Below are 21,461 nucleotides of genomic sequence, written 5' to 3' on the forward strand. Positions count from 1 at the left end.
ACTCTCCCATAGGTGTCTCGGGTCAGTTTCAAATCTGGATCCCGCAATCCCCTTGAGTTTAGAAGATGCTCCGAGAGGTGCTGAGGCAGGCGTGACCTGGGAGCCTCGCCACTGGGCAGCCTCCGGTACACTGCCCCAGCCTCTGGGTGACAAGACTTGGGGGGTGTCCAGGGTGGAGTACCAGAGGGTGGAGGGGGTCCCATTCCCTCTCTCCTGCCGCCTTGGTGGCCCAGAGACGAGGCCCCCTGAGTGTGGAGGGTGCTGTGTCACCGCAACAAGCCACTGTCAACTTGTGTCTTGAAAAACAGCCGGAGTCCATCATCTCACAAGTCCAAGGTCAGGAATCTGAAACCGGCCTCGCTGGACCAAAGACACAGAAAGGAGTGTCTCAGGCCTGATCCGGGGTTGGAGGCCCCTGCAGGGGAGACCAGCGGCAGCTTCCCAGGGAGACCTCCACCCGGCCCGGGCAAAGGGCCCTGCAGCCCTGCACTGCCCGGCTACTGGCAGAGGACACGGGGACAGGGAAACGGAGCACCTTCAGGAGGGCCCAGTGGGGTCAGAGGCAGCCACTGCTCCCAGTCACTGGTGGGATGAGCACCCTGGCCCCAAATGGGGAGCACCCTGGGGAATGGGGGCTCAGCCTGCCCTGAGTCCTTCCCCACTCCTCTCGGCACCCCACAGAGGGGCACAGTGTCGGGGGAGGGGTCCCAGTCCACGGTGCTCCCTGGTCACCCATTCTCCTTGGCCAAGCCCAGGGGGAGCAGGGAGGCCTGCCGTTGCTCGTGGGCCTCACCCCTGCCATGCCCCACGGCACGACTGAGCTACAGACAACCTGTGAAGTGTGGCTGTGGTCCAGGAGTGCCCTGGGCACTGAGAATGTTCTGGTAAAAGAGAAACCAGGCCCACCCCAGCCCTGTGGAGTTCACACCCTGGAGAAGTGGCAGCTGACCACCAAACCTGGTGGATTCTACCGGGGGATCCAATTGTGCTGGCAGGAAAGAGGATGGGGAGTGCAGACAGGTGTGGGCGGGCCCCGCTGAGAAGGGGACCTGAGCCACAAAGGTTTAGAGAAGAGACTGGGGCAGCTAGTGCAAAGGCCCTGAGGCCGCGGGGCCCTCTGTGCACTCTCTGTATCTGAGGCCTTGGGAGGCCATCAGTGTGTGCAGGGCACAGTGAGCAAGAGGGAGGTGGCTAGGGCAGGTGCCAGGGAGAGCAGGCAGGACATGCAGAGGGTTGTCAGTTTGATTTGAGCTGAGGGACTTGGAGTAGCTGAGAGGTGTGGGATAGGAGAGCCCCGTGATTTCGATTTAGCCTCTGGCGGCTGTGTTAAGAAGAACTGTAGTAGAAGAAGGAGGAGGAGGGAGAAGGGAGGCCAAGGAGGGGGGAGGAGGGAGGAGGGAGGCCAAGGAGGGGGGAGGAGGGAGGAGGGAGGCCAAGGAGGAGGGAGGAGGGGCTGCAGTATGGGGAGAACTGAAGGCCCCTGGTGTGGGGGGAAGTGGGGGTCTAGACCTGGTAGAAGGTCAAGATCCAGGTAGTGTGCCTGTGAAGAGGCTGCGGGAGACCTGGAGAACCAGCAGGGAGCCCTGAGCCTAGGTGGGCCCACCCTGAGGGCCAGACAGGAGCTGGGAAGTGATGGAGCCCCCACCCCCCCACGCACATGTCAGCGCAGGCCCCCTCTGGATGTGAGGTCCTCACCACCAGCTGGGGTCCCACCCAGGGACTGGGCAGGTGGGAGGGGACCGGCTGCCTTCCCAGCCCCTGCCCGGGGAGGGCCAGCTCCTGTGCTTCCGCTGTGTGCCTGGGTCCTGCTCAGTAAGTGGCCACCAGACACACACACACACACACACACACACACACGGCTGCACACGTTTGCTTTAATTAAAAACAGGACTACACAGTCACTCGCGTAAGTCACACTGACACAGCAATGGGGTCCACTCCTTCTGGGGGGCCAGCGGCCGCAGGCGGCAGGTGGCTCATTCCTGTAGCTCCCTGTGTGCAGAACATTCCGCGGGTCCAGGAAGCGCTGAACGGCCTGGCCCAGAGCCTCCCCAGGCCAGCAGAGGCCAGGCCCTTTGTGGGGAACAGGATGGACAGGGCGGCAGGCAGGGCGGGGCAGGGACCCCAGGGCGGGGAGGAGGGAGTGTTTGTCCTGATGGGCACTGACTCATCAGTCCCTGGGGCTGGGGCCCAGGCAGGGGATTAAGCCTGAGCCTGTGACCAGAGAATGGCCTGGGCGGGCAGCAGACGGGGTCTGGCCACCGGGGCCCAGGCAGGAATGCTGGAGCTCAGCAGGCAGAGTGGACAGGCCGCTGGGGCTGATCCCAGATGGGGGCCATCGCGTGGGGGACACCCGTGGGACAGGGCCGCTCTGTTTCAATCATAAACAGCGAGGACACGGTGGGCGACTCCCCTCACCCTGGCCTCCTCTGGAGAGGCCTGCGGAGCCCTGCACTCCCACCTCCACGGCCACTTCCGCTGTTTCACTTTCTTAAACACAGTGTCTGTTTTTCCACCCGTTTCCCCTTCCCAGGCACAAGTGCCCTGATATGGGGGTTACATCTTATCTGCTGCTGCTGCCCCACGGCTGGGCATACAGCAGGGGCTCCATAACTGGACGAGTGCCCGTGGAGGAGGCTCTGTGGGGTAAGGATGGAGATTCTCCTGGGGGGTGGGGAGGAGCCTGGTTGCCATGGAAACGTCAGACTGTGGTCTCCAGGCCCTCCACCACTCCGACTCAGGACCTCTTGCCCAGTCCTCCTCTGGGGGCTGTCCAGGGGCCACTCCCGTGCTCCAGCTCTCCCAGTCACTCACTGGACAGGTCACCAAGTGCACACTGTGATTCAGGCACCAGCTAGTGCTGCAGCAATGGGGGCTGGGGCACTGGCTCTGGCCGCTGGGTTAGAATCCTGAGTCCCATGGACGGACGATGGCCTTGGCCTTGGGCAGGCATTTCGGGTCTTGGGAATTCAGCATACAGGTCAGCAAACTGAAGAGACAGCGGCCAGTTCCTCGTCTCCATTACAGAAGTGATCTCCTGGTGGGTGCTTCCGTCAAACTCGTTAGCTCCAGTGCTTTAAGTACGTGCGCTTAGTCATGCCCAAGAAACCTCAGCAAAGCTGGAAAAATAGCGCCAAGTGCTTTTTTGACTGGGGTCAAGTACTAAGTGCTAACTACTTGACAATGCCAATCAAGTACTTAGCACTTAGTATTCAGCCAAGTACTCAGTACTTGGCACACAGTAAGCACTGAACCAAAGTTGTTATTTCAATTGTTACCTGTCTTACTTCCTTGACTCTCTTCAAAACCCTAGAGAGCTGTGGTCTGGTGTCCCCATTTTACAATGGAGAAACCAAGGCTCAGAGAGGTGAAGACATTCGCCCAGGGTCACAGAACTATGAAATGGAGGAACTGGAATTTGACATCTCGGCTCACTGGTTCTGTTTTACAGAGCGGTTAAGCCACCTGGCCAAGGTCACACAGCCAGGATCATGGCTGAGCCACAATTCAAACCCACTGCTTCAAGAGAATACTTGACTTGAGTTTGTGTTCTGCCTGCCCACGGCCAGTTCTTTCCATCACTTAGGCCTGACGGCTCTAGAGGGAACAGGGTCCTGACCTTCTGACCTGGGCAGGCCCCAGGGTCAGTCACACCCTGGACACTGGCCTAGAATGCAGCCCCACAGGTCTGGCAGCCCGAGCCCAGCAGGCCCCTGCGAGGCAGAGAGAGGAAGCAGGCCTGGGTGAGGAGGGAGGACAGGCCTTTGGGGTGGGTTGGGCAGCCTGTCCTGCAGGATCCAGGCCTGGCAGAGCCTGTCCAGCCCCACCCAGCTCCACTCTCCGCCCTGACAGGGTGACCTCGCAGGGCAGCCTCATAGCCTGAGAAGCCCTGGCCCAGGCCCAGGGAGGTACCCAGGGATGGGAAGTGGCCCAGGGTTCGTGACGAGGTGTCTGTAACCCCAAGGCCTGGGTCTGCAGAACAGGCAGAGGGGCGATGTGGCTGGTCAGCGTGGACTCCAGCACTGCGTCCGAGAGAGGCCCCTTTCAGTTAACCCCTCCAAGGCCTGGTCCCAGGGGAAGGGCCGGGGCAGCGGGGGGCTCAGAGCAGCAGCTGTCCAACCCCCTGGGACTTGTTTGGTCTTCTGACAGCAGCCAGACTGTACAGGTGGATCTGTGGAGGGCCACCGGGGGTCATGGGAGGGCATCTCCCCGCAGCAACGGTGGGGGCTGCAGGCCAGGGGGAGGTGGCCAGGACTGGGCAGGCGGCCAAGGGTGGGGGCCTGAGGTGCATTCTCCAGGGATGAGTCAGGGGCAGGCAGCGCCTGTGAGTCACTGTGGACCCTCTCCCGGCCCTGCTGCCAGGCCCCGGGCCTCCACTCTCCCCAGGGGATGGTGTGGGGAGCTCTCCAGGCCCCCAGCCCAGGGCCGAGTGAGTCAGCCCTTGTGGGTTGGAGGGCCAGCAGGATTTTCCATTTTCCTGCGAGGAAGTCACCACGGGTGAGCTGGGCCACTCCCCTCCTGGCCCTTGGAGGACTGGGAGGAAAGGGGCCTCCACACCAGGAGCTCTGCACTCTGTACACGGGCTGTTCCTCCTTTCGCAGATGGGGAAAACTAGGTCCAGAGAGGTTAAACCACCTATCTGAGGTCACACAGCTGGGTTTATAGCAAAACCAGGATTCAAACACAGGCTGGCTTTGAACTAAAGCTTTGGCTTTTCCCAGCCACGTATGGACTTGTGCACATCTGTCTCTGTCCTCGGCTGTGATTCTCAGGGTGGCCCCAAACCACCTGCTTCAGTGTCCAAGGGCATAGGTGGTTTTAAAATGCAGATTCCTGGGCCCTGCCAAGACCTACTTAGCTATAATTTGGGAGGAGGCCCTTAGAATATGCTTTTTAAGTGCTCCCCAGGTGAGGGTGAGGCCACAGAGTCAGAGAGCAGAGAACGGGGGGCATCCGTGGGAGGATGGACCTGGGCCTCGCCCTGGGAGGAGAGGCCGGACTCCACTGTGAGGAGCAGGCCACTGTTCTCCGGCAACGGTGGGTGGGGCGGTGCCGCCCGCCTTGTTTCACCCTGGCTCACAGATGAGCACCCAGGGAGCAGCTCTGCAGCTGCAGCGGGGACAGGATGGTGGCGGCAAGAAGGGCGCAGGTGACCCTTGTGAAGGTGGTGGCATCCTTCCAGCCAGTGGCCTTGTCTGGCTGCAGAAAGAGGCCAGGTGTTGGGGGTGAGGGTCACCTGGTTGCCAGGCACCTGGGTGGCCCTGCAGGTGCACCCACTTAACCATCGTCCTGCAAAGCCCAGGAAAGCAAACAGCCTCCGCAGACCTCTGCGGCAGGTCCTCCCCTCCACCCCTGCAGCGGAGGGGATGAGTCACTTGGCCTAAGAGGGCTCCGAGGAGCCAAACAAATCCCACGTGCCCAGGGGAGGATGCACGAGGGGAGAGTAGACCTCCCACCCCATCCGGCCTGCCCACAAAGGAAAGCACACACATGTTCACACCCACGTGCCCACCCCGCCAGGCCAGCTCCGGCCCGCTGAGAGCGTGTGCAGAGAAGAGGGAAGAGCACTCAGGAAGTCCTCCCTGAATCTGCTGGTCCTCTGCCCCACTCCTGGGCCAGCTGCCCTGAGCTGGGAGTGCGAGCCAGGGAGCGTGTGGACGGTGGGGGTCCAAGAGCGCAGGCACGGGGCAGGCCGGCTGGTTCCAGCCCAGCTGAGCTCGGTACCTCTCAGGGCTGTTCCCTTCCCTGGAGAGTAAGCCCAGAACTGCCCACCTCCCAGGCAGGGAGCCCTGGCCTGCCTCACCCCACCAGGCTAGCTGCAGAGAACCAAGCAGCAGAGATGCGTTGGCCACGTGCCACGTTGCCTGGCGCAGAGTCAGCCCTTGATAAACAAAACCTGGCACCACTTCCAACAAGAGCCATGGTGTGCATCAGCTGAGCTCCCAGCCCGCTGACCCGGGATCCCCGGTCCAGTTCCTGCCCCAAACCCACCTCCACCTTCCTAGGAGTTGCAGGGGAAGGGGATTCAGAAGTTTGGAGAAGTCCAGAGTTTTGACCCCATTTGGAGCTCCCACGCAGCCTGTGCCCCTTGACCCCCCATACACATACCCCTCCCATTTGCTGAGGCCTCTGACCGCCAGGACCACGCTAGGTGCTCACACGCCGCAGGATCTCATGGGGATGACCCTGTGTTTGTGCCCACTTCACAGAGGAGAAAACTGAAGTTCAGAGAGGCCCAGGGACTGGCCCACGTGCTCACAGCGGGAAAGGCCTGAGGGGTGTTCCAGCCTGGCCTCTCCAGACTCTGCTTCCTTCCCAGTGAAACCCAGGCTCCTCCTTCCTGAGGTCACTCTTGGCTGTTTCTGGTGGACCCTTCTGGGAGTACACAAGCATACCACACTGGGGGGGGGGGGCGCTGCCCCACCTGCTCCGCTGGAGAGAGGCACGAGCCACGAGAGGACTCTGTGCGCCGCCTCTCCCCAGCTGCACCCCCAGTGTGGACCCGCCCGGGGCAGTTTCCTCTCTGTGCTCACAGTGTCACAGTGAGGTCCCTGTGGAATGCCGGCGTGAGAGCCACCTGTGGGCAAAGGTGGTGGAGACATAAGGAAAGGCAGGGCCAGCTGGACCGAGCCCCTGAAGAGCCCTCCCTGTGGCCACCGCTGTGTGGGGAAGGGGTCTCTGGGGTGAGCAAGCTCGGTGTGGCGTCCAGGCTCCTGCAGGTCCCAGGGGACCCCAACACACCCCCCCCCCGTGTTCCTAAAGCCTGGCTCCTCTGACGTCTGCTCCTGGCATGAGCTGCCTGGAGAGCATGTCCCCTCAGCGTCCTCAGACCTAGGGAGGGAAGTCACTTCAGGGTGGAGGGAACTGTCCCCGCCTTGCTGGTGAGCACTGGAGGTGTGAGGACTGCCCCCTGGGAGCTGGGGAGGGGGCCAGGCAGAGCCCAGATGGAAGTGGAGGTCGGGGTTGGGGGAGTTCTGTGCAGAGCTTTCTGCCTGAGCACTTGGGGGGCTGCAGGCAGGACCTCTCTCTCCTCCTGGCTTTTCTGAGGTGGCAGGAGGACTTGTCAGTGTACTGGATTCCTGGGCCCCTCCCCAGACTCCCCAGTCAGGACCTCAAGGGTGCCAGGACCTGGAATCTGCACTTTATAAACTCCCCCAGAGACTCCAAAGCACAACAACCTCGGAAACGCTGTCTCTACGCAGCCCTTTATCGGCACCTGGCCCCTTTGAAGAGCCAACAATTTGAGTTGTGTTTTTGCTTTTGAAGTACTGGGGATTAAACCCAGGGCTTCAAGCACGCCAGGCAAGGGCTCTACCATGAAGCTACATCAGGAGCAGCCTTTTTTAATTTTAATTTTTTAAAAAAATATTTATTTTTTTAGTTTTTAGGGGGATACCATATCTTTATTTTATTTTTAATGTGGTGCTGAGGATCGAACCCAGGGCCTCATGCATGCTAGGTGAGCGCTTTAACACTGAGCCACAACACCAGCCCCTTCATTTTTATTTTTAGGACAAGGTCTCACTAAGGTGCCCAGGCTGGTCTTGAACTGGAGGTCCTCCTGCCTCAGCCTCCCCAGCCTCTGTGATTACAAGTGTGCGCCACCTGCAAGTGTTGTGTTTTTTATTAATATGTGCTCCCTCCTCAGGACTGACAGCCCCTCAGATGAAAGGCCTTTGCTGTGCTTTGGCTTTTCCCTCGTATTCAACACGCCAAGAGCAGAGAGAGCCAGGTGCAGCGCGGCTGGCAGACGTAGGGAACAGGTTGAGTGAATGAACAAATGAAATCGGACATGTGAACACATCTTTTGAAAGCAACTTTAGGAGAATCTAAACCTCTTAAAGCCACCCACGGGTTCCCTGTTAAGGATAGGGGCTTCCTAGAGACCTTTATAACCCTTGGAAACCCCCGCCCTTCAGTGTCAGTAACAAGGGATGACCTGAAGGACACTGGGTGACATCAGATGTGCTGGGGTCCAGGGCAGGAAAAATCCCTGGGGATCAATTTTACCCCAACCTCAGTTATAAATAGAAAATATGTGGGGGAGGGACTGGCCTGAAGACTCCAGACGGTGGAACTTGAACCCAGGACTCAGGAAGCCCGCCCCCTGCCCCCATCTTCACTCCCTAGCTGACCTCTAAGAGCCTTTTGGCCATAACTAACCTCACTCCTCGGGAGTCTCCCTGGAGACGGTGGGCTCTTCCTTCCCAGCTGGAATCGGACCCCCAGGCCCTCCCCAGTGGCCCTGAGCCCTCCCAGCTGTGAGCCCTACCCGCATCCAGCTGGTTTCTGGATATCCAACCGCAGCCTTCTCCACTGGCACCCGGTCTAGTGCAGGACCTGTTGGCAGAATTGTGCATTCTGCACCGAAACCGAGCAATTTTTGTAAAGTATTTCCATCTCGCCAGGACCTGGAGTTATGAACGTTTCAAAAGATTTTTTGTCCTCTCTGGATGGCCTGATTGATAGGGGCAAAGCTTCCTGAACATTGGAGGCAGGACGCCGCGCCAAGCGCTTTGTGTGAGTTATCTGTAGGAATCTCCTCACTACCCTTTGGGATGCGGGGAGTTTTTATCAACCTTTAACAACAAAAACGAAACTGAGTGCCCGTCGACCCAGGGCCGCAGCAGGACTTCAGCTCGGGCGTGCGCTCCCGAGTCCTGTTCTCTCAATCACCACCCACGCTGCTACCGCGGGGGCAGCTCTCTAGCCACCCGAGGCACGGAGACCCGTTGGGTCTGGGCCACACCTGTCCCGGGGCCCAGCTGGGTGTCCGCCAAAGAAGGCGGAGCGCAGAGTGCCCGGGGCAGCGCAGCACCAGGTGCGGGCCTCCAGCCAGCGGGCGCGGCAGGCCCGAGGTGCGTGGAAGGCGGGGCCGAGGGTGCTGGCGAAGGTGGCCTTTGCGCCCCCGCGCCTGGGGACTGCGGGAGGAAAGGCAGGCGCGGGGGCGGCGACCGGCCCGGCCCAGCGCCCCCGAGCTCCCTCGGGCTGGCCCGGGGCGGGGACCCCAGGAGCCCCAAGCCCCGCCCGCGGTGGCCCCTCCTCGGAAGGTAAGCGCCACCTTCTCGGGGAGCGGCCGCGGAGCGAGTGGCCGGCGGGCGCCCCGCCCCCCGCGAGTAGTGACCAGGCGCCCGCGCCCGCACTCGGGGCTCCCCGCGCCGCCGCTCGCTCACCTGCGCCCGCCGCCCGCCGCCCGCCTCAGTGCGCGCCCGGCCCGCCGCCGCGCCCCGGAGCGCCACCATGAACTCGCTCTTCAGGAAGAGAAACAAAGGCAAATACAGCCCCAAGGTGCAGACCCGCAGGTGAGGAGGCGCCGGCCGGCTGCGCTCGGGAGGCCGTCGCGCGGGGGGCGCCCTGCGCGGGAGAACCGCCCGGGACGTGGGGCCCGGTGGCTGCACGGGACGCAGAGGACCAGGAACCCAGGCGGGGGTGGGGGACGCCGGGCCAAGGTCCCCTGGAGCTGGGAAGCACGCCTAGGTGGATGGGACGTGGAAGGGGAGCCTAAGGGGCCACCATGTGAGACGAAGGGGGTCCTAGAAACCCAGGAGCATTACTTTGGGGGCCTAGACGTCGGGGAACTGAATTGGGGGTACAAGGCACTTCCGTGTCCCAGGGTCGCCATTGGCTGTGGGTCTCCTAGGGCCAGGAATCATCTCCGGGATGCAGGAGTGGCAAGTCTGGAATAGGCGACACCCAGGGTTGTGGCGTCGCGGGGAGCCCCGGGAGCCTGGCGTAGGGACCACACAGGGGCCGGTCACTGAGCTGGGCCGGGGGCGCTCCCCAGCGACGCTTGGAGAGCGCGCAGGTGCTTCTGGTGTCCAGGAGGCGAGAAGCTGGGTGGCGTGGGGCGAGGGGGGGAGGGGGCACCTGACACAGCGGTTCCCGCACCTGCCTGCGGGCTCTGGCGGCGCCCAGAGGCAGTGGTGGGTGCGAGTCGAGGGAGGAACCAGCCCTGGCACCCGCTGCCTCCCAGACGCCGGGTTCTGCGCGCTGGCTGGGCGGCGTCGGGCCTCTTTCTTGCGGCACGATTTCTCAGGGGTGTGGCTTCTTCCACCGCCACCCCCCCCAGCCCGAAACTGGCGGCGTCTCTGAGCCGCAGGTTCCCAGGACCGCCTGGGAAGGGAATGACATGTCTCGATGTGTTTGCGTTGAGAGGCAGCCCACGTCCGTTTTGATAAGCCTAATGTATTCACTTAATAACCGGTTTGGGGGAGCCTCCTGGAGATGCTGAGATTGGGGAAGGGGCCGGACTTTGGCCCCTGCCTTATTCCCCACCTACCCGCTGGGGACAATGGGGTGCGGGTTCCCAAGAAGGAACTTCAGGCTGGTGAGGACTAGACAAGTGGCTCAGCTCACCTGGCTGGGCCCAGGCTCCCTGGGTGGGACGCCCTTGCACCCTTGAGCTCTCCTCACTCCCCCAGGCCCCAGCTGGAGGCAGGGGAGGACTGTGAGCCTGGGTGGCACCCCCACCTTAGGTCCAGCCCCCGCCCACCTCAGGCTGGGGCATGGACACTGGCGTCCCTGGAGACTCATCCCTACGGTCCACTGTACTCCTGCCTGCACTTGGGGCTGTTTAAGCCCAGAGGCATCTCTTTCCCCTCCGGAGGTCCCCATCCCTCCCCTCCGCAGTCTTTCACAACCCCAGAGACTGGGCAGGGCCCTGCATGCTGTTCCTCCCTGTTCTCTGCTGCGGGTCCAGCTGGCTCTCGGGATCCAGCTGGGGTCCCGTCCAGTCTGTGCACTGTTCCTTGGCGTTGCGCAATCAGAAGCTCGGTGCCAGTCCCACACGACTGTTGTGGCCTTCCCCTCTAGTCACCCCACCCCAGTCCTGCACACACGCAGACTCCCACACCAGGAGGGGGGCCAGGCCTGCCTGTCTTCCACTGCCCCCTCCTGGCTTGGACCAGCGAGGTTCCAGGGAACCCAGGCGAGCCAGGAGGGGAGGAAGGCAGCCCCCACCTTTGCAGATGGGGGACTCTGAGGGTCTAGGAGCAAGGATGCCTGGCACTGCCTGCCTCCCAGATGACGCAGCCCCCCTGGCCGTGGCTGACAGCCTTTGGCCAACGATCTCGGCTTAGAGGTCTCTTTCTCCAGCACACATTCCTGATTCATTGTCCAGGAGGGGTGAGGGACCTGGGGTCACCTGTCCTTGCTCTTACCCCAGCACTAAGCACGAGTATAGCCACAGCCCTGAGTCGGGGCCCATGCTTCCTGCATGGTCTCCCAGCCCAGCAGGCCCCTCTGCCGTTCCCCTGGTGGGATCTGGGTGATGGTCTTGATTGTGGGGTGGGGCAGCCCTGTGCCCTGTTCTGACAAGACTCTCGTGAACCTTACCTGATGGCCCTGCAGTGGGCATCACGGCAGGTACTTAGGGTCTAAGCTGTGGTTGCTGGTCACAGGGAGCTTCCCCCAAGTTGTTCTTTCACCTGAGTTTTGTAGGGGCCCCTCTCCATGTGCAGGGAGGAGAGGGCTGCCTGTGGGGTGCAGCAGGGGAGGGCCGTGGGAACTCCCACCCCAGAGCAGGTGCCTCCCTTCTGATCCTGGTTTGGCCATGTTGGCACTCAGGCTCTGAGCCCCAGTTTCCTAGTCTGCCAAGTGGGGATGGCAATAGGTATCTCCCACGTGAGGCTGTAGGGGCAGCAGTGACCTGGCACACAGGAAGTGCCCAGGTGAGGGGTGTCAGCACATTCCTGAGCCCAGGGGATCAGGAGCCCTGAGTTTGGACCTTCACAGCGGCCCTGGAGCTTTGAACTGCACAAGTCCAATTGGGGAACAGAGCACATCCAGGGAGCCACCCCTTCCTGTTTGTCCACCCTTTAGCAGATGAAATTGGGGAGGGGCCGGACAGGGTGTGAACCCCGCTGCTCCCGTCGCCCTAGTTCCTAATGACAGGTGTGGGAGCTGGTGTTCACACCTGAGTTAATGACAGGGTCAGGCCTGATGGTGCAGGTCCCGGAGGACAGCATCCAGCCCAGTGGGGAGGCTCTGTTGAGGATCCATTCCCACCTTCCTGGCTGCGCAACCTTGGGAAAGCTGCTTGGGCTCTCTGAGCCTGTTTTGTACCTGGAGACTGGGGATAAGTGTAGTGCTTGCCTGGTAGTGTGTCGGCTGAGGACTGAATGAAATAACTCCGGGAAAAGATGGGAGGTTTCACGCAAGGCTGCTGTGATGATTAGAATTATTGACAAGTGCAGATAAGGTACCCACTATGTACCCGGGGTGAGCTGGAGGCCGTGATGGACAGGCTGTGCACTGCCTGAGGACCCCATTCCCAGATGGTAGGGGCAGATGTGGAGATGACAACCTCCCCGCACAGGTTGCTGGCCCTCCATCAGGGAGATAGGATGGGGTTAAGCCTGAGCACGTGTGATTACGAAACTCCCAGGGTGACAGCGGGCGGGGCGGGGACTGTCAGACTGGGTCTCCAGCCCGGCTGCTCTGGGACCATGTGAGGTGAAGCTGTCCAGGTCAGAGCAGTGGTCAGGAGGGCTTCTCAGGGGAGGTGTCTGAGTGGTGTGGTTAATTCAGATCCAGCTCTGGGGTCGGACTGGACTCTGTCTCTGATTTGGGACAGACACTGGGCCTCAGGGAGCCCCATCCCCCTCCACCCAGACCTCCACCCCAGTAAACTTGGCAGCCTGACCACACTTTCCAACCCCACCCACACAGGGTCTTGCAAGAATGGCTCAGCCCTAATGAGGGCTCCTGCATGGGTGGCAGGGCCCAAGGCTTTGTGGGTGGGTGAAAGGGAAGCTGTTCTACTGGAAGCCATCGGGGTACCCTGAGCCTCTTGCTGGTTAAAAGCACTGCATTTGTCCACCCTGCATGAGTTCAAGCCCCCGCTCTGCCCCTCCTGAGCTGTGTGACCCTGGACAGGTCATTCAATGTCTCTGAGGCTGTTTTATCATCTGTGAAATGAAGGTGATGATAGCAAGGGGATCAGCAAGAGCATGCACGTGACGGCCCCAACCTGGAGCCCGCTCAGGGTGCGCTCTGTACCTCAGAGCCGGCAGTCGCATGCTGCTGTTAGGGATGAGAACTGCGGAGCTGGGCTGGCTCCCTCCAGGCAGACTTGATCAGTGACGGTGGGAAAGTGGAATGATCTGGGGGAGGGCCTGTCAGGAAAGCCCACGGTCTCCAGTCACCCTGGTGACAGCCATAGTGAACAGCCCAGCCATTTCCCCAGCACCTACTGCGTGCGCCCCAGGCTGAAGGTGCCCCAGCATCTCCTGATGGTGAGCCCTAGGGGCCGTGGGGGGGGGCTGTCTATTCCCCAGAGGGCAATCCCAAGGCGGAGCATCAAGGTACCCACCTTGGGCTCACCAACGGCCCATGCTAGGGGTTTGGGAGCCCCTGGGGAGTGGGCCAGGGGGTGCACTGACACTGACTTCCTGCTCTGGACTCCACCTCCGGTAGCCCTTTGAGCCTCTGCTCCCTCTGCCTCCCACCCAGGCCTCTCAGCAGAAGGTACAAGACCAGATAACGTAGATTCAGGACAGATTTGGGCTCAACCTGGAAGAGAGGCTGCTATGGGCTTTTCAGGGGCCCTTATTTGGAGAGAGGCAGTTTTCTGGAAGGCAAAGCTCCATTCCCACCTCTTAGGCAACACTGCGGGTGGGCGGGGGCGAGGGATCTGGGGGCTGGGGAGAAGCTGTCTTCAGAACCAGGATTCCCAGAGTGCAGCTCTTCCTGCTCCGCTCTGGGCAGGGCCGTGCAGGGGCTCACTGGCACCATCTGTGCCCTCCAACCTGCCTGTCCCAGCCTGTCTCAGGCAGAAAACCTGTGGTCTGTGTTCTCTCTGCTTCTGCCTGGGCCTCAGCGCTGCAGCCTCCTGAGCTGGGGAGGCTACTGGGCAGAGCCGGCTTCAGGTCAGCTCCCTGCTCCCCTCTCCCCCCAGAGTTTGCACCAGGGTGGCCCCTCCTGCCTGGATGCTCACATCCATCTCACCACTGTCCCTGGCCACACTCCCGTCCCTTCCCCATGGCAGGCAGGGCTGCGTGCAGTGACCATGTCCCGGGATAACTCTGGCCTCAGGTTCCGTGTTGCTCCCGGGCCCTGGGAGCTGCTGCCCTGCACAGCATGGATGCCTGCCCTTATTCGGTCTCCACCTGGCCTTCAGCCAGCCTCCCAGCCTTTGCCCAGGATGGGCCTCCTTCCTGGAATGCCCTCCCCTTCCTCCTTCACCACCTCTGATCCTGGGGAGCCCTCCCCAACCGCCCTGCTAGGCCTTTCCTTGATCGCTATTGTCTCAGTGACCGTTTGACTCGGTGGTGGCCAGATGGGGTGGATGTCTGTCTCCCTGGGAGAGGGCTGGTGTGGCAGGGCTGGGGCCGTACGTGTGTACGTGTGCTGCGTGGATCTTGGGAGGACTGCCAAGATTTTCTTCCCCTTCAGTATCCCCTGCAGGTGCACCCACCCCGGGGCCCAGGGGAGCTAAGAGGATAGAGGCGATTCTGTGTCGAGACGGGACAGCCAGGTCTGGGCAGCCTCCCGTCCCCTGTTGGCGGTGTCTGCAGGGCAGTGGTCAGGGAGTGGGCTGGGTAAACAACCGGCAGCAAGGCCCGGTGATAAGTCCCAAGATAGAGGGGAAAGAGCCGAGAACCCGCAGGAGATGAGGAGATGCAGGGGACATCAAAGGGGACGCTCAGGCCACGCACGTGCCCGGGCGGGCGCACACAACCCGAGAAACCCTCAGCAAACAAAGCGAGCTGATGGAAAACGAGAACCCCGCGTCCAGAGCAAGTCCCACCGTTCCTAGGAGCAGGTGTGCATATGTTTTAAAAGTATAAACCAGCCAGGCCAGGGGTGCACTGTGATCCCAGCCGCTCTGGAGGCCGAGGCAGGAGGATCGCAAGTTCAAAGCCAGCCTCAGCAACTTAGCGAGGCCCTAAGCAACTTAGTGAGACCCTGTCTCTAAATAAAATATAAAAAGGGCTGGGGATTGGGACTGGACTTGTGGCTCAGTGGTAGAGCGTTTGCCTAGCATGCATGAGGTACTGGGTTCGATCCCTGGCACCACATAAAAATAAACAAAATAAAGGTATTGTGTCCACCTACAACTGGAAAAAAAGAGAGAGAGAGAAAGGGCTGGGGAGGTGGCTCAGTGGTTAAGCACCCCTGGGTTCAGTCCCTGGTATCAAAAAAAAAAAAAAATATATATATATATATATATATATATATATATATACCAGTTTAGGCAGAAACCAGCAAGTCTAAAACCATGTACCTCAGGGAGGGAGCAGACAGGGTGACCCTCAATAACCTCAGTGTGAGGACGCTAGTAAGCAGTGCTGTAGGGAAGGTGGCCGTTTCCTTGTAGCGCATTGTGCATGCTGGACGAGGTCATGAGTTTCCAAACTCTTTTTCCCTGAGGGTTGGAATGGGGAAGGAAAGCCACCATGGGCAGAGCCTGGCGGGCAGCCCTGAGCCCATGTCTGGGAGCCCGGTCCTAGCAAAAGAAGGGCTTTAGGAGCGAGGATGGAGGGCAGGTTCTGGATGGGGAGATGCTAGTGGGAAGCCTCAGTAAGGAAGTAGGAGGGAGGGGCCCAGCATGGGGAAGGTGTGGACACAGGAAGCCCTGGGGCTAGGACCTCACCCAAATGACCATCTGAAGTCCTGCTTCTGTGGTCTGTCTTAGATAAACTCCACCACATCTGTCCTCCAGGGGAGGCTCGGGGAGTCCGAGGGACTTAGCCCAGGATGCTCAGCGGTTCTAACCCAGCCTTTTGAGCTGGGGGCAGGCTGGCAGGTGGCCCAGCTGGCCACTGCTGGCCCAGCCTGGCAGGCAGTGGGGCCGCAGGAGAGCAGGATCAGCTTGGAAACCAGGCTAGCCCCTTTTAGGATCTTGACCTCTTCCTCTGGGCCATGGCAGGAGGAGATCTCCTGCACCCAGATGAGAAGCTTGACTCTCCCCAACTCTTAAACAGGCAGGCAGACCCCAGGTTACAGAGGGGAAGCTGAGGCCCATGGGCAGGGACCACGGCCCGGGAGGCAGACAGAAAGAGCCTGGCGGGTGAGCTGCAGGCCCAGCTGGGCTGCCTGTCATCAACAGGGCCAGTCCCGGTCCCTTCTGGGCCTCTGTCCACTTTCACACCCTGAACCCAGAAACAGTGGCTGGCACATAGAAGGGACTCAGTACACAGGGGTTGAAGTTCTCTTGAACCCTGTCGGTTGGAGGGTGCGGGATTGTGGAGAGGACTGTGCTGATAGGAAGAGCATCAAGCGCTTAGTAGGTCTTAAGTGGCAAGGCTGGTACTCCTTGGTCTCTAATGGCCTCGGGCCTGGGGTACCAGGGTTGGCTTGAGCCCTGTTTAAATATTGCAAAAGCCTTCAAGACCGTCTTGGCCTTCCCTGGACTTGGCCTTCTGTGTGTCTGTCAGGAGAGCCGGAAAGCACTCACCTGACACGGGGGGCCTAGGCCTGGCTCAGAGGCCCACGACAGGGTGGCCTTCCCTGGCCGGAAACAAATTAGGCCTTGAAAACAGAGCCAGAGCTGCCCTTCCAACAGCCGGTCTGGTTTAGGACTTACCTCCCCAGGATTAATAACTGGGTGTGGGGGAACTGACTATCTAATTACCATAGAAGTTTCCAGTAGCGAGTGTGTCCATCAGTGGACCAATCAATCTGGTATTTATTGGGCACCACCTGGGGATTGCTTTCTGGAAAGACTTCCTCCCGGTTGACACCCAGGAGTCCTCCCCCGCCTCTCCCCTTTAACCCTTGCTGCGGTTCCTTGTTCTCGATGCCAGCTCCCCGTTAGAGTCCCCTAAGGGCTTAACTCCAGGTCACAGCCCTGCCTTGGATCACTGAGGTCAGAACCTCCACCAGCAGCCAGGAGTAACTGCACCTTGTCTTAGGGGTGCCCGGCCTGTACTTCCTCTTTTCAGTGGCGGTTTTCTGGTCCACCTGCTCCATCCCTTTATTCCCAACCTTCCCGTGTCCTTTAGTCCCAGGTGCATCTTAAACTGGCATATTGCTGGGGGTGGGTCCTTCACATTCTCACCGAGTGTCTGTCTTTTGACGGGTGAGTTTAACCCATTCACGTTTATTGTAATGAGGGTGCTTGGGACCTCCTCCTGCTGTATCATCCATTGATGGTGTTTCCTTCTTCTCTTTTATTGAGCTGTATTTTCATAATCAAACTTAGGTTACAAGGCCTGAAGGGGACAGAGTGGCTGAACCCTGACCCGGGCGCTCTGCCATCTTCCTAATTATAGTCACTGAGGTGTTCCCCTAACCCTGCCCATTAACCTGTGAACTTTTGGACAATAGGGACTTACTCATCTTTTGAGGGGCCCTTGTGTGGCCTTAATTCCAGGCCTTGCATCAGCTCAGGAGTTGGTGGACAGCGTTATTCAAGCCTGCTTTTTACCCATGCCAATAGTCCGTGTCTCCAGGGGCTTGGAGGAGGTCTGTCCCGAGGGCCTGAAGCAGGGACAGGTGGTCAGGAGTTGGCGTGTGAGTGGAAATGTGAGCACCACTTAGTGAATCTAGAAAGTGCCGCTGGAGCTGCAGCGCGTAGGAACCCGGCGGTCGGTTAGCCCTAACCCCGAGCAGGCCGTTGTCCGTCCCCAGCTCTGGGTCTGTCCTCAGCTCTGGGTCCTCCTCAGCCGCAGGAGTTAACAACACCCACCTCAGCAGAGCGTCTGAGCGTCAGAGGGGAGTCGTGTGGGGCTGCAGTGTGGCCGGGTTCACTCAGGGTCAGTTCCTTGGGCCTGACAGGCCGGCTTAGAGGGACCGGGCTGGGAGTTCCTTGTGGTACCATCTCCGGAGAGTGAGTCAGCCTCAGTTTACCACCCATGGCGATTACCCAACAGCGGGATTAATTGTACTGATGAAGATGCCAAGGAGATGTGGCTCAGCAGGCCTCCCCTGGGGGTGAACGCCTCGCCCTGTCACTCTGTCCGCGGTGGGGTGGGCTGGGCTGGTATCCACATCCCTCTGTCTTGTGGCCAGGACGTGGCCTTGGCACCTGGATGTTTGGGCTGGGCCTTGGTATCACTGTTTCCCAGCTGTGTGACCTCGGACAGGTTTCTTAACCCACCTGAGCCTCAGTGATCTTCATCTGGAAAATGGGGGTGTGGGAGTTGCTGCTGTGCTGTGCTGTAAAACACCTGCTTGGTTCAACGCCTGTTTACCGAGCCCCGGGCAAGCCCTGGAATTAAGGGCTGTGGAAGGGCCCCACTTCCATAAAAGATGCCTGACACCGTCTAGAAGTTCGCAGCCTCATCAGTGGGGCTGGGACAAGGCCCCTGGAAACCCCGAGAGCACCTTCCTCCTGGGGTGCAGGATTTCGGTGGATGATGTGCGGAAGGGCTGGGCAGGCAGCACCCAGTAGGTGCGCTCACTGTTTCTATTCAGGGTGGTTTCCTGGTTGCCCATCTGGGTGCCTGTGCTTGAAGGTGAGGGTGGGGGCCGCCTGGCACCTGAGGTGAGCCTCCACAGACCCCGGGGGGGCCCCAGGGAGCCACTGAAGCCCCGCTGGCCCTAGAGGCAGATGGGGCGCCAGAGGAGGAGGACAGGGGCTGGCAGGAGGACGGCCCTTCTGGGGCCCTAGGGGCGAGGCTGTTCCTGGGAAGGGGCGTGTCTTTGGTGCATTCCAGACATTCCTCCGCGGAGGCACCCCCACCCCGCCCCCACCACTGAGACAGGGTTAACCCCAAGAGGGAGGAACCACAGCCGGTGACCAAGGAACCGGCCTGGAGAACCAGGTGGCCCTGCAAGGAAGAGCCACGGAGCCCCACACAGGAAGGACGGCCAGCACCCGACAGAGGGCGGCAGGGACAGCTGAGCGGGGTGATGGAGGGACAGCGCCTCTCCAGGGTCACCAGAGCATGGTCCATCCCCAGAGTGGCCTCTCAGGGAAGAAGCTGCTGCCCTGCAGACAGCTGGGGAGCAAGCACGTGCCCCCTCTGCCCCGGGCCAAGAGGAAGGGTGCGAGCGGCGGTCTTCACCCGGTCTCCAGAGCCCTGGTTGTTGTGGACTCGGGCAGCCAGGGGCTGCAGTGGGGCCGGCTGCGGGAGGTCTGGGGGAGGAAAGGGAAGAGCAGCCGGAGGCACCAGGCACGGAGCAGTGAGGCGGGCCGACACTTGCCATCTGACACACCAGGGTCGGCGGGGCCTAGAATGAGCAGGCACAGCGTCCCCAGGGTCACCTGGAGCCCACCATCCTCCTGGGTGGCTACCAGATGTGCATGGAACAGCTGGGGTTTGCAGCCAGCATGAGGCCCGGCCTCAAAGGCAGTGAGACAAACGGCATAAAGGGCTCGATGCTGTTCTGTCCTCTGGGTCGTGTTTGGGGAATATTAGGTTAAATAAAGTATGAAAATTAAGTCTGTCTCTTTTCGCTGTTCTTCACGTGGCTTCTTGGGTGATTTAAACGACACGCGTGGTTCGCGTCTGTTTCTATTGGACAGCACTGGAATTTCACCAGGGCCATGTAGTGCCAAACCCCGACCTGGGGGTCCTCCCAGCTGCTGCCCGTGGCTTTCTGTCAGACACAGTGAGCAGACACAGGCGGGAGTTAAGGATGCGACCGTGATGTCGTCGCGAATGCTGTTACTCCAGACAGACAGACAGGTGGTTGGACTGTTTCTGGGACGCGCTTTGTGCAGCGTGTGGGGGACATGACAGGAGCCGAGATGGAGACCCCTGCCCTGGCAGAGCCACTGCACCCCGGTGACGGCAGGGAGGACATAACCAGTGGCCAGGTCCAAAGCGCTCTCGAGGGTGGTCTCCTTGAATTGTCACAGCCTGTTCCATCTCACAGATGAGGAAACCGAGGCTCAGAGAGTCTAAGGAACCTACGGAGCCTACAGCCCTGAGTGAAGTGTCTCGCTGTCCCCTGTGGGCCAGGTGGAGGGGAGAAGGTCGACTCGGACAGGTGTTGCTGAAAGCAGCAAGCGTGGCTCTCAAAGCTGCCCACCCGCCTTCCCCTCCTGAGGGTGGACACTGCTGACTGGGGGTTGGACGCTCACGTGTCCTGGCTAGTTGGGGTCTCTCCAGGGACTAGAGGCTGGTCAGCAGTTCTCCCTGGCTCCCAGATCTTCCTACAAGGAACTGGATCACACCATTGTCCAGCCTAAAACTTACCTATGTCCAACACTGTCAGAGAGTAGAGTGGCTGTGGCACAGGTCACCTGGGAGGTAGTGGCCTTGGCCAAGGTGGAGTCACAAGGCAGATGCAGGAAGATGAGCAGGCAGGGATCGGGATGATTTCCCAGATTCCGCTGGAACAGCCTGTGGACAAGACTTCCCACTCTCCCTTCCATGATTTCTCCCCTGTAGACAGAGCAGCGTGGACACCTGCCCCTTCCATCCCCCAACCCGCTGACCCCTATCCCTAGTCCGAGCCCAAGGCAGTGAATGCAGGCTGTGTGTTGGACCTGGAGGGTCTGCGCTTGGGGGTCCCAGGCATGTCAGCCTCTGCTGCAGGTGTTGGGGAGACAGTTCTGCATGTTGAGGTCATCTGCAAACCCCCAGCACCCAGGCAAGTGATATGCCCAAGGTTGAACCAGAGTGTGTCCGTCTGGCACCCCATGAACAGCGTGGGTGGCCCCGTGTCTTTAGCCGTCCACTAAACAAATCAGCGGGTTCCAGCTTCAGACCTTGGCTACTGACTGCTTTCTGCTCCTCAGAAGGAGCCCAATCCTGGAGGGGAAGCCACCTCCTGCCGGTCGCTTCTTGGTTACCCTTTCATGAGAACCTCAGCAATGTGTCCCCAACAGACTGCCCCCTCGCTCCCAGCAAGTTCTTTTTTTCGGGGGCGGGGGGTCCTGGGAATTGAACCTAGGGTGCTCTACAGCGAACTGCGTCCCCAGCCCTCTTTATTTCTGATTTTGAGGCAGGGTCTCACGAAGTTGCTGAGGCTGGCCTTTAACTTGCCATCCTTCTGCCTCAGCCTCCCAAGTGGCTGGGAGGACAGGCATGGCCTCTGTGTCGGCCACCCTGTGGTCCTTGAGCCTGTTCGGGACAAAGCAGGGGACTCGATGCCGTTTGCAGCTCCCAGGTCCTCTCCCTGTAGCTGCTCTGCCCCAGATCCATCCTGGGGACACAAAGAGGTACCTGTTCCAGGTTCCTGGCTGCAGGCTGAGCCCCAGGAAGCACTTGTCTGGGCCTCTGTCCTCAGAATCCGCCGTGGGGCTCTGAGCAGCCGCCAGCATCCTGGCAGCCAGCCCCGCCCCACTCCCTGCCTGGCCCCAGGGGAGGAGAAGGCTTGCAGGACCCAGCCAGCGGGCAGCCCCTGACCACAGCGTGGCCTGGGCCGAGGGGACTGTTTCTGAGGCCCACTGAGCCTGGGCTCCCCTCCAGGCGCTGCTCCTGTTCATCAGGTGGGTCTGGGCCAGGGCAGGGGCATCTCCCGGAGCTCAGCACCCCCTCCTCCCTTCCTGTTCCCCATCACGGGGAGACACAGCTCCTTCAGCATCCCAGAGGTCCAGAAGGAATTCCTTCACACCTTCAAAC

At 60.4% G+C, this 21,461-nt stretch overlaps 1 protein-coding gene across 1 annotated transcript in view; it reads left to right on the top strand.

Annotated features, from left to right (window-relative positions):
- Nucleotides 1–9,240: 9,240 nt before the first annotated feature.
- Nucleotides 9,241–21,461, top strand: part of Ppl (periplakin) — a 39,825-nt gene continuing 27,604 nt past the window's right edge. The window contains exon 1 of the mRNA XM_027940856.2: nucleotides 9,241–9,302. Within this exon, the coding sequence (XP_027796657.1) occupies nucleotides 9,241–9,302 (62 nt within the window). The remainder of the gene's footprint in view (nucleotides 9,303–21,461) is intronic.

Source organism: Marmota flaviventris, chromosome 19 (assembly GCF_047511675.1).
Source record: "Marmota flaviventris isolate mMarFla1 chromosome 19, mMarFla1.hap1, whole genome shotgun sequence".
In the NCBI taxonomy this organism is placed as follows: Eukaryota; Metazoa; Chordata; class Mammalia; order Rodentia; family Sciuridae; genus Marmota; species Marmota flaviventris.